The sequence below is a fragment of the Podarcis tiliguerta genome (genome assembly GCF_965153285.1).
Source record: "Podarcis tiliguerta genome assembly, chromosome: 7".
NCBI classification, from domain to species: Eukaryota; Metazoa; Chordata; class Lepidosauria; order Squamata; family Lacertidae; genus Podarcis; species Podarcis tiliguerta.
The window spans coordinates 39,377,144-39,389,322 of record NC_139540.1 but is presented as its reverse complement, the minus strand read 5'-3'; the positions used below and the strand labels follow the sequence as shown (position 1 = coordinate 39,389,322).

Here is a 12,179-nt window from a genome sequence, read left to right as displayed (position 1 = left end):
TACTTCAGAGATGTGTGTGTAGCCCAAGGTCACCCAGCAGCTGCATGTGGAGGAGCGGGGAATCGAACCCGGTTCACCAGATTACGAGTCCACTGTTCCACGCTGGCTCTATCATGTATCTATCAGCCATTGGTAGCTTTATTAGCCACAAACTTTTCTAAGCCCCTTTAACATGATTCCATTGGGTGGCATCACTACATTTGCAGTAGGACATTTCATAATTTTGCTGTTTGAAATAGGGGACCATGAAAGAGAGGACCCCTTTTCTGGTGGTGGTTCCACACCTTTGAAACTCCCTCCCAGTTGAGCTATGGCAGGTGCCTGCACTTCAGGCTTTGGGAAGCATTAAAGACTCAGTCATGCCCATCAGCCTTCCTGGTGTTAATTTTTGTTCTGCTTGAAGATGGCTGGAACATTTTCCTGTTATTGTCATGAGTTTACCAATCTGCCCCCCCCCCCCAGATTTCTTTCATTTACTGCATAAAATGTATATACCGCTTGATTGCAGAAAACCTCAAAGCTGTTTACAAAAAAAGAATAAAACAGTAACATTGGCTGCTCCGCAGTGACTACTTTGGAAGGTGGTGGAGGTTTTTAAACAGAAAAAGGAAGGTCATCTGTCAGGGGTGGTTCAGCTGTGATTCCTGCATTGGAGATGACCTTTCTGATTTCCTTCTAACTCTACATTTCTATGAGTGCATGAAATGCAGCATAAATACACGCCTGGCGCCCTCCGAGCAGAGAGATTTACACCTGGACTGTCTGCAAAGGGCAGCGCTGCCAAGCAGCGTTCTACAAACGCGGTCTTGTTTTGTTTTTTTAAGTGTGCCCTTCCTATTCGATGGCTAAGCCCGCTGCTGCTTAATCCTCTGGAGGAAAGCGACTATTGTGTCCAAGCTCCGTTTGCCACCCGCCAAAACCCTCCGGGCCCTGAAGCAGCGAGAGGAGCTGCAAGGGCGCGCTCCCCTCAGCCGCCGATGCAAAGGGCGACTGCGGAGCACGCGCTCCTCCCCGGCCAGCCAGAGGCGCAGCACGTGCCCAGGGCGGGCGCCTCATTGTTGTTGTTATTGCTGCTGCTGCTGCTGCTAGGGGATCCGGGGACTTGAGCAGGCCTGGCCCGACCCGGGTTGAAGGAGGACAAGCCGGCAGCGCGCCAAGTGAGTTCGGTTGCGCGCGACGGCCTCTGCTCCCCCCCCCCCCCCGCCGCCTGTCGGGTCAAATTTCAGCTCCGTCGCCGAGGGCTCCTCTATATAAAGCTTGTCGTGAGGGAGGCGTGAGAGGACGAGGCCAGGCGGGCAGTGAAAGCGAGCTTGCTATCTCAGACTGTGGCGAGGTCTGCGTTTCTCTGAAGGGAAAAAAAGAAGCGCGACGTGGCTGCTGATCTCTGCGAAGAAAGAAAGCAACAGGTAATCTAGACTGATCATGTGCATGCGTAGTTTCTCCTTCCCCGCTTGGGATTCCGTGAATGAATGCCCAAGCTTTCTGCAGGAATAAAGTGCCTTCTGGAGTTTGCTTTTCGCAACTCATGATTTGAAGTAATAATGCCCCAAGCGGGTTCGTAGAGATTGCATTTCCTTGACTGGATGTGAGTTTGTATCAGTAGGCAATGCAAGACATGCCTCTCTGCATTATGGCTTTGAGTTGAAGAATCTAACAGGTTGCAAAGCTTTTGCAGTGCTGGTATATAAATCTTAGTTGGGCTGTTGGTGGAATCTCCTAAATAGCCTGATCCTAAATAGCACGTGCACATTCATAGTCAGTGGGTTGTTGCCAACATGGGAAGTAGCTTCTTTACATAAGGTGAGCAATTTGATGATGGATCTGCAGATTCACAGAAGACCCAAGCTGGGGCTCAGAAGCAGAGCACATGTTTCACACATAGATGGCCCCAAGCTTGGGCATTTTCAGTTTAAGGTAGGACATGATGTGAACAACTTCTGCCTGAAAGCTGCCAGCTCTAAATCAAAGCCAGGCAATATTAGGCTGGATGAACAAATCATCTGATTTGGCTTTGTGTATGGCCATCTCTTGACTTTAAAATGCTCCCAACAGTTGCAAAAGCATTCATTTACAAGTACCTGAGCTCATTGATAAGGAGCAACATAATCTGAGGGATTTATTTTCATGTAGTGAGCATAAACCTCAGGACTTTGGGCACATGTGGGAAAGATCCATACATTCTTTATCTACAAGAATCTTACCCCTGTTCCTAGGAAACTCAGACCCATAGAGTATAAGGTCTATAGTCTTATAGTGCAAGTATGTGATACAGTTCCCAGTACTGTAGAGATCTGATCTCTATGCTGTGGTTTAGCAAATTAACCTACAACTTCCCTATTTTCTTTTGACCTGCAGGTGTCCTTACATAATTTTTGCCTTTTTGTCTGGGCAGAACCATTGCAATGGCAGCTGTGCCTTCTGCTGGGTGCCTTCTGGCAAAGAACCAGTACTACAGAAGTAAGTTTTCTGCCTTGAAAGGAGGACTAACGTGATCTCAAAATGTTTGTTTCTGTACGGACAGCCACATGTTTAGTATGCATACTAGTATGGGTTTCATTATTCATGTTTAGGGCTGGCCTTAGATTTAAAAGCACCACAAGCAAGAGGTATATTTGCTTCACCCCTCCTTTTGCTCAGCTGTGGAATATCTTTAATTGTATTTGTAGCCAATTTCTGCATGCATGCTTTATTCCTGTCATCTAACCTGTGGCAGGTGCCCCTAACTGGAACCTGTTGCCCACCAAACTTGATTTCCCCCAGCAGTTTCCTGGACCACCTGCCCTCAAAACTAGCTCTGTTTATATGACTCTTCCTGATGGAATCCTTTGTTTCTCCAAGAAACATTTAATATTGAAGCAATCTTTTTAATCTCAGTCTTATTTGAATGTATCATATGCATTTGAATCATACTAACTTGCTGTCATATGATGCAAACAACCTGATTCCTTGCAATTAATGTTTGCTTACAGAAGTGTAAAAAATTAGCCACTGTTTGAAACAATAGGCTCGGATATATGTTTACTAACCATTTGTTACATTTTAAGAGTTGTTTCTTTAAAAGTAATTGAAGGTGGCTTGAACCTTAAACACTGGTCTGTATGATACTGATTTGATTTCCCCAAATGTAATGTAGGCTCTCTTTTTCACACACAGCACGACTGAATTCTGACTCTAGTGTTTCTTCAAGCAGTTCATCTTGCTGCTCTGAACCCACAAACTCCTTGGACCAGGAAAAAGCACATCATGGTATTGTGACTCTTACTTAAATTATTAGCTAACATCCAGAAAAGTTTAGCATACTTATTGGGAATAATTTGACCTGCCAACTGTGCATTTAATTCTAATACGTTTTCAGATAAGACTACAGTATGCTTTGCCTTTTCTGGTATTGTTGCTTCATTAAAATTAATAGCCTTTTTTGTTGCTTTGGTTTTTATTATTCACCAGCTCTATATGTGTATGCTTTTATAGGGTTACCTGACGTGTTTGAAAGATGCTGGTGGATAAAAAGCTTCTTCCACTGTGAGCCAATGCCTCAGAATGTAGGCAGGAAAACATTGTCAGCCAGCAGGTAAGAACTGCTTCACTTCTGGGGGGACATGATTCATTAGAATTAATATTATTGTGGCTTTATAATCTGACCACTTTTATGTTGAAAGGAGATTTCCAAAGACTGCTCTGATGCTGATTTTTGTTTAAACTTAGAATAGCTCCTCATGAAATGAGTGGGTCTGGTTTATTAAAAATGTCATGTATAGGCCAATTTATTTTAGTGGAGTAGGAGGTTATTAAATTGCCCACTGGCTGCCAGTATGTTCAGTGATCTTTTGTTAGTGAACCAGACCGTAGAACAATGACAACTATGTGAAGGTTGCCATACAGGTTTCAGGTGCTTGACATTAAAGTTCAGTCAAATATCTGTGGCTCCTTGTTAGGCTTTTCAACTACCCACAAGGTTTTAAGTCCCAAACTTAATAGGCCTTACTTCTGAGTACACATTCATAGGATTCTGTTGCAAGTATGCTTGTAATAGACGCCCTAAAATGACATTTATACCATCCCTGTTATTTTATTTAAAACATATCTAATGTGTTACATCAAATAGCTATATATATTCCATTGCTGCAGATCAGCTTCTCCCAACTTGGTACCAATTGTCTGGGATCATGGGAGTTGTATTCCAAAACACTGAAAGGGTCTCAAGTCTGTTCCAGAGGAAATGTGCTTCCTCTGCAACTTAATTTCCCAGGACTTTAGTTTTATATGGACTTTAATATATATACAAATCTGCAGTCGGCTAATATCCATTTACAAGAACAATTTTTTTTACAAGTCAAAACAATATTACAAATGTATTTTAAAAAGCAATAAGATTGGAATCTTTCATTTGTATTCTCCGGTTTTATGGGAAACGGATTAAAAAAAATGTTTTCTGTAGAGCTTAACTTATTATGTATAGAAACAAAAGCACTTCTTTAGTTGTCCTGAGAAATTATCTTCTCACAGCTGGTGTGCAAACATAGTTTCTTTTTCTTTATTGTTTTCGGGGGAGGAGATTTAAAGGAGAATTCCGAATTATAATCTGTATTGTCAAGCGGCAAAGCAAAGTTAAAAATTTGGCATTTCCAAGATCATGTAAGATTTGAATCTTAGACTAATAGGTTGATCAGTAACTTGTCAGTAACTCTTTAGAGCAATCTTTGATAAAAGGTCTATTAATTTATTTATTTTTGACAGTGCTAACAGCTGACTTGGACTCCTACAATGATGTTGCACCCACAGACTCACTTCTTGAAGGACTTGAGGTCTTCCAGGTGGCTGCATTCAGTTGTGTGAAGAAGACAAACTGCTTGAAACTTCCGTTGCAGGAAAAATGCAGATTTCCAAGGATTTATCCATAGTTTATTCTTAAGGCAGCCACTGAAGTTTCCATGTCTGCTGCAGAGTTTTTGATACTGAACAGGTGTTCTACATTTCGTAATGACTCTTGTATATCATTGGAAGAATGCAAATGCAAAGACTTGTTAGGCTGGAGTGTCTGCTAATTATCCAACCTTTCCTTTGCAAAATTGAAAAGCTCTTGCAGACTGTCTGGGGCAAAATGATTCAAGGTTATTTTGTCTTCAAGCACACTCTGTCTTCTTAGCCTTAAGGGACTTGATCCAGACAGTTGCAATTAGTTCCTACTGGTTTCAATGAGACTTAAGTAGTTATGACAAATTTGCCCCTTGGACTTCATTAGGACCTAAATTCAGCTAACTTAATCTCAGTCTGTCCCAAGGTTTAAATTTAGATTGTTAGCTCACTTCACACTTAAATTATGTTTAGACAAAATTTGTTCGAAAATGCCAAATGTAGATGTTAAGTTTTAGAAGAAATCTAGTAAAAGCTTCATTTATGGAAGATTTCATCAAATAAATGAATTGTATTTGCCAAACCTAAACATATTGCATGGGACTAAGTCCCGCTTATTTAATTGGAACTCAGTTCAAGACCAGTGTTACTAGAATCTCCTATTCCCACATCAGCTATGTAGAGTGCAATTTACATCACATCTAGATGATATATGCTTTAATGTAAGTAAATAATGTAAGGAGCTGAACCAAAGTACTTGATTTTTCATTGACACTTTGATTGTTCATTGATTCTTTCTGGTAGGTCAGATTTCCACTTTCACCAACTCTAAAGAGTATGTATACAGTCTCATCAGATGATGAGATGGGATTGCTATATGATGCAAATTTAAATATCAATGTCTTCATATTGCAACCTTTTCATTTGGCATCTTTTATTTTTCTCAAACTTTAAAAATGCTGAAATACTTATCCGCAGAAATTTCTGTGACACCATGTGTGTGTGCTCACCATGCTTGTTTTGCTCTTACGCTACTTACCATGCCTAGACATGTGATGCTTTTAAAAAACTAAATCTACTGAGAGAAAATTGATGAGTGTAGGTTAAGTAAATGGCAAAAAGGAGTAAGGCAGAATGTAAAGGAAAAAATGTCTGTTCTAATCTGGACTCACTTTGTTAGAGTTTATTCATCTTTGTATATGTAAAAAGATTTTGTATGGTATTGTCAGAGATTTTGTATAGTATTTGTCAGAGCCATGTCTTAATGTACAGAATTAACTGGGGTTTTTTTACTAAGTTTTATATTAATAAAGCTTGATAAATATATATGCCTTGTGATCATGAAAACTAGAAGCCTTCATAGTAAATATGCACCTGGAATGTTGGACCAACTTAGGGGAAATCAGAACAACAACAACAAATGCTTAGTAGGTTAAGCAATCTCCCTTGCCCCAACTCTCTGCTAAAAATGCTCCATCCCAAAGATGATTTTCTTAAAAAAGAAAAAAGTCATCTGTCAGGGCTTCTCTACATGCTTTGGAACCTATTGTTTGCCCTTACCTTACAATCTTAATTATGGGTTTGCCATTTTTGTGCTCAATGGCATTTCCAACAATTGATTATTGAGTCAGATCAGGGTTTTGTTTTTGTTCTTTAGCAGTTAACAATCACTGAGAGTATTGGATCATAGGAAGTTCAACCTTACACCAAGTCAGATGGTTGGTCTATCAACCTCAGTATTTTCTGTACTGACCAGCAGTGGCTCTCCAGATTTTCAGACAGGATTTTCTGCCAGGGCACCATGAAGATGCTGGGGACTGAACTTTGGCTGCTCTACCACTGAGCTATGGTTGTGCTCCTTACATGATACAAAGTACAAACACAATCAAAACATTCTGTTCTACTCACTTATCCACTGGAACATTATAGGTGTCATAAAGATTTAATATGATCTTTATCCAGACCATAAAAAAGCTTGTCACGTAAAGGGACAGTTGATGTTCTGATCAATAATGCAGTTGACAGAAAGTAGGGCACCACAAATGTAAAAGAATAAAAGGTTATGGGAGAGCATGTTAAAGCAAGCCAGTTCTGTGGCCAAAATCTAATTTATTATAAAGTAATAAACAAGCCACTTCTGAATTCATTGCAAGTGCCCAAAGAAAGACCAGCAGGGGACTGATGAAAAAAATACTGTATAAATAACAAGACTGTTGCCCCTACTCACTCTGCTTGCTAGCTTCACCTATCTGCCAGCTCCCCCCTTCTTTCACACCTGACCAGCCTGCCCTTCCTTTATACTTGAATAAACACCCATTTTTTACATCTCACTGACCATCACCTCCCAGCCTGCCCCAAGCCCGTAAGCTAATTGTAGCTGCATTTAACGAGGGAGGGGGAAAGCACTTCACAGGGTGGTTTGTGAAGTGCTCCTCATCCTCAGTTAAAACAGCTCACCTGTGCTGCCGGCCACTCTGTCATCATGCTGGAGCTGGTGTGGCTACACACTGCAACGTGACAACAACCTTACATTTTTATGTGTATAGGGAGAAGAGGCTGTGACATGTACTGCTGCTGGACAATTTCATATCAATACTGCTTTTTGACCAAGGAATTTAACCGTGTATAGAGGTTGACTAAGTAAAAAGAGTCTGTTGGATCAGTCCAGCCAGCATCCTCTTCTCACTAAACAGCAGGCATGTGTCAAGTAGCTTTGCAAGGGAGCTATATTATATTAACCATATTAATATCCTTATGTTGTTTAGTCGTTTAGTCATGTCTAACTCTTCGTGACCCCATGGACCAGAGCACGCCAGGCACTCCTGTCTTCCACTGCCTCCCGCAGTTTGTCAAACTCATGTTCGTAGCTTCGAGAACACTATCCAGCCATCTCATCCTCTGTTGTCCCCTTCTCCTTGTGCCCTCCATCTTTCCCAACATCAGGGTCTTTTCCAGGGAGTCTTCTCTTCTCATGAGGTGGCCAAGTATTGGAGCCTCAGCTTCAGGATCTGTCCTTCCAGTGAGCACTCAGGGCTGATTTCCTTAAGAATGGATAGGTTTGATCTTTTATGTTACCAACACCTTAATGGAGTCTGCATACAGTAATCAAGGCTCAATGGACAAGAGAGCCATGAAACTTGATGAGTAATTTGAGGGAAATCACTATACGTTGGCCTAATCTCACAAGGTGATTGTAAATAAGAAGAAACATCCCTATGTACATCATCCTGGATAAAGGATAGAAAAACCCATAAAAAAAGTCAGTAGCAATTCGTTTATTTTACAGATCTATAGCCTACCATTTAAAAAAAACAACAACAACCCTTTCTCACGAGGTGGCAATCAAACGAAGTAGCACCAGTTTAGGTTTATCCTTCTTTGAGCTTGCAGGCTGATAAGGGCCACAAATAACTTTTTTTTTTACTAGAATATGAATTTATATGACAATTTACTCAAGTACATGTATTTTTGTACACATTACTTGACTGCACTGAAAAATTTAGACACGTGTGAATTTCAAATGATGCTGTGTTTTGGCTAGTGCATTGTTCCATAAAGTGTGAATTAGGTAGGCTTGCTTTTAAATGCAAGCTGAATTGAATTTCTCCCCCATTCCTATTGGATACTTAAAGTAATCTCTACTCAGTCCAAGTAGCTTCATGAAGTGATGTTTTTCTGAGGACCAGTGGCTATTACTCTGATTATTCCTCATGGGACTTATCATTGTGGAAGCAGCCTGAGTGACTACGTCCTCCTTCTAACGTTATTTTGTGTAATACTTACACTACAAGAATGAAGTGTTTGAAGAAGGAATACAGTGGTTCCTCAGGTTAAGTACTTAATTTGTTCTGGAGGTCCGTACTTAACCTGAAACTGCTCTTAACCTGAAGCACCACTTTAGCTAATGGGGCCTCCTGCTGCCACCGCACCGCCAGAGCACAATTTCTGTTCTCATCCTGAAGCAAAGTTCTTAACCTGAAGCACTATTTCTGGGTTAGCGGAGTCTGTAACCTGAAGCGTATGTAACCTGAAGTGTATGTAACCTGTATTCACAAAAAGAAATGGGAACATATCTTCAGTTTAAACTATTAAATGCGTTTATTTCATTGTTCTTTTTCCAAAACCCAGGGACATAAATTTTATATATTTTAGATGAGATAAACAGCTGAAACACTTACGAATGCTTGAGCTGTTGTTTCAATGGATTTCCCTAGGTTGTGTTTTTCCCTTCCTATAATAAAATAATAATGGAGACATTGCTTACTCAATACTATTCATTTGGGAAGTCAAATGCCTACAGCAGCCTCACTTCAAAATTTCTTTAGGAAAAAAAGAGTGTGCAGCACAGCATTTTATCATCTCCACCAGGACTAACATCATTTGGAAAATATTTAAAGGACTGGTATTTCAGAAAATTGCTTGCTGTTGTTTTGTAAATGACATGTCTTATCCGCCTAAGTTTTCATGTGTTCCAGCATCTCTCATTTTAGAATGTAATCAGATGAGACTAAACATAATCGAGCTGGCATATAAAAGTGAAGAGCATTTGCCCCTCCCAAATGCCAAATGCATTTACGTTCCAAAGACTCAGTGTAGACGATGCCCAAAACCCAGAATTAGAATGAAACCAATTAACCTTCTTAATATCTTTTCCAAAGTCTTTTCCTGGGAACCACTGGAATGATCTCTGTTATTACTTTGCATTCAGAAGGTTCCAGGAACAATCCCTGTCATTTCCAGGTATGGCTAGGAAATATACCCTGACTGAAATTCTGGACAGCCACTGAAAATCAGTGTAGGCAACATTAAGTTAGATGGACCAGCAGCCTGATTCAGTATAAGGCAGCTTCTTATGTATCTCTCTATGTCTATGCCTGAAATATAATTCTTAATAGTTGCAACAAAATCATAGAAAGACTTCAACGCCCTTGTAAATATAATTGTTCATAAAGCAAGTTATCAGAAAGATATTCTGAAACCTGTAGGCTCACAAAGAATAGCCATAGCCTTAGAGTACAGCTAGAATGTTTTCAAATGATGGTTTTTGTGAATGATGTCACCCATGGCTTTGCTGATTGTCACTCATTTTGGGACACATTCCACATGGGGACTGTGCCTAAACTCTCAGTTCTGTTTGCTATAAATCCAACTGGACAAAGAAATCTGCATGGGTGGTACAGCAAAAGTGGTGCTAAGCCAGCCAACACCACATCATATCCCTGTACCCTCCTAGTATTTGAAGAGATACTAGTTGCTATGTCTTCCATAAGGCACCTTTGCACTTCTCTTTAGCACAAGCACTCCTGGGGAAGCTGTTATCTGGATATAGCATAAACGGTGAGCCCAGCAAGTGACATGTTTGGGTTTTATTTTAAGCGACGTACTGGATGCACCTAACCATATGTGTAGTCTCTTTTGTGATACCATGATGAGTTTATCATTGACCCATTAACTTGAACTCTGTAGTTTCCCACAGGGCATAATGCCACAAAGTGTTAACATGTTTTTAATGGAAAAATAGGCATTTGTAAACTGGTTTACTGGTTTACAAGGGGGCACAGTGCCTGCATTTCTGCACCAAGCTTCGCAGCTTTGTTGTTGTTGGTGGATTTTTTGTGTTTGTTTTTGGGAGGATGCTCCCTTGGCTGAAGTAAAGGTTCTGCTTTTGACTGAGCACTCCATCAGCTGATCCCAGGGACCAATCCTTTTCTACCAGGCCCTATAAAGCTTGGCCCTCAGTCTAAGCAACTTGAAGAGGCATCTGCCTAGCTAAACTCCTGCCACCTTTGGAACATGATATGACACCTGGCCCCTCTGGTTGTCAGCTGCTGCTTTTAGAACTTGACCTCTTTCCAATCTTGAGCTGCAATACCTGCCAGTCTTTACTGCTTCTTACAGAACTGAGTCATTGCCAGTGCTGGACTGTGCTACTCACCTCTGGTCCTATAGGAGTAGCATGATTCCTCTGCTTGAAAACCTGACAGCTCGGAACCTCACTGCCCGCCCGCATTAGAACATGAGAGACCCATAGCTATCTTCAAGGCAGATCAATCTAAAATGTTGTGTGGTTTTGCCAGGGAGGCAAATAAAGAGTGAAGGATTTCAGCTACCTTTGCTGTGTCTCTAGCAAAAAATCCTCATTGGTTAGCATTGCTGCCATTTGCAGCAGGAAGGATCCAGTCACAAAACGTTTGCTTTTGGTCCATGGGGTGCAATTCCAGCAACTGAGAAGAAAGGACGCAGCATCCCATTAGAAAACCTGGTATGCCAGCAATGTTTCTGTTGGGAGACCAAAGCATTGCCTTTCTATATTTAGCCTTCTTTGTTTGTTTGTTCTAGAATTTATTTCAAGAATGATAATCAAGAGCATACTGAACTGTTAGCTCTAGGGCTTATTCAATGTATTCATTGATAGCATATACAGCTCACAGGCGCTGAAACTTAGACATTAATTTGACTGAGAGTCTTCCCAGTTGCACCTTTTCATTCCAATATGTCTGCAAAATTAGTGAATTGTCATCCAGCAGTGCCTAAAGCTTCTGAAACTGAGGGACCAACTGAAGATATGCAGAACTGAATTCTACTTCCTAAGAATATTTCCAACACTAAAATTAGACACATTATACATCCCCATGTTTAGAAAAGGATGACATTATAGATAATTTTGTAATAGACTGGAGATGTTTGTTGGTAGGGTGGTTTTTGTGATTGCCTTTTTGTATCTTTATTTTAGATCTTGTTATTTATGTAGAAATTGTTCAGTTTGGTTGTGCATTTTTTATGTTTTATCTATTATTTATGGCTACTTTTGTTATGTTGTAGTCATGTATTTCTTTCATTTTGTAAGCAGCCTTGAGCATGAATTGAACTGTGGAAATGCAGCACGCAGGTAAAATTATGTATGTATGTAATGGTTTGTTCTTCTCTCACCTTCTCTTTCCTCAAAAATTCACTTTTGAACATTACATTAATAATAAAACAAGTGGAATTGCGCTAACAAGTAAGTAGGATGGGAGTGTTTCCCCCCAAAATAAGAAATAAATGCCAGCTATTCTGCTTGAAGATGTAAACTTATACATTGTTTCACTTTAGCCTCAGATTGATCACAGGAGTCCTGGACATATAAAGATGAAGTACAGGCGGCTTGTGAGGAAGCTTCTCACTCTTGGCAGTCAGTCTCTAAAAAATATCTACTACATGCCAAACTCAACATGCCAACTGGTTGGTTTGTGGGGTATGCAAATGGCAGATAGCCATGGCATGTGAATCAGTCATGATCAGTCTCGAATGTCCACGTGACAGGATTTAGAATAGCTTCCTCATGT

At 40.5% G+C, this 12,179-nt stretch overlaps 1 protein-coding gene across 2 annotated transcripts; it reads left to right on the top strand.

Annotated features, from left to right (window-relative positions):
• The first annotated feature begins 821 nt into the window (after positions 1–821).
• Positions 822–6,180, top strand: PPDPFL (pancreatic progenitor cell differentiation and proliferation factor like). 2 transcript variants are annotated; one of them, XM_083451479.1, is made up of 5 exons: positions 822–1,406; positions 2,356–2,457; positions 3,154–3,246; positions 3,472–3,571; positions 4,738–6,180. In XM_083451479.1, exons 2-5 carry the CDS (start codon positions 2,403–2,405, stop codon positions 4,748–4,750), a joined length of 261 nt encoding a protein of 86 aa, XP_083307605.1. In that variant the 5' UTR covers positions 822–1,406; positions 2,356–2,402; the 3' UTR covers positions 4,751–6,180. The 2 variants fall into 2 exon arrangements, with proteins under 2 accessions (XP_083307605.1, XP_083307606.1); XM_083451480.1 differs by having other exon boundaries at positions 1,254–1,406; positions 2,393–2,457.
• The last annotated feature ends 5,999 nt before the right edge of the window (positions 6,181–12,179 follow it).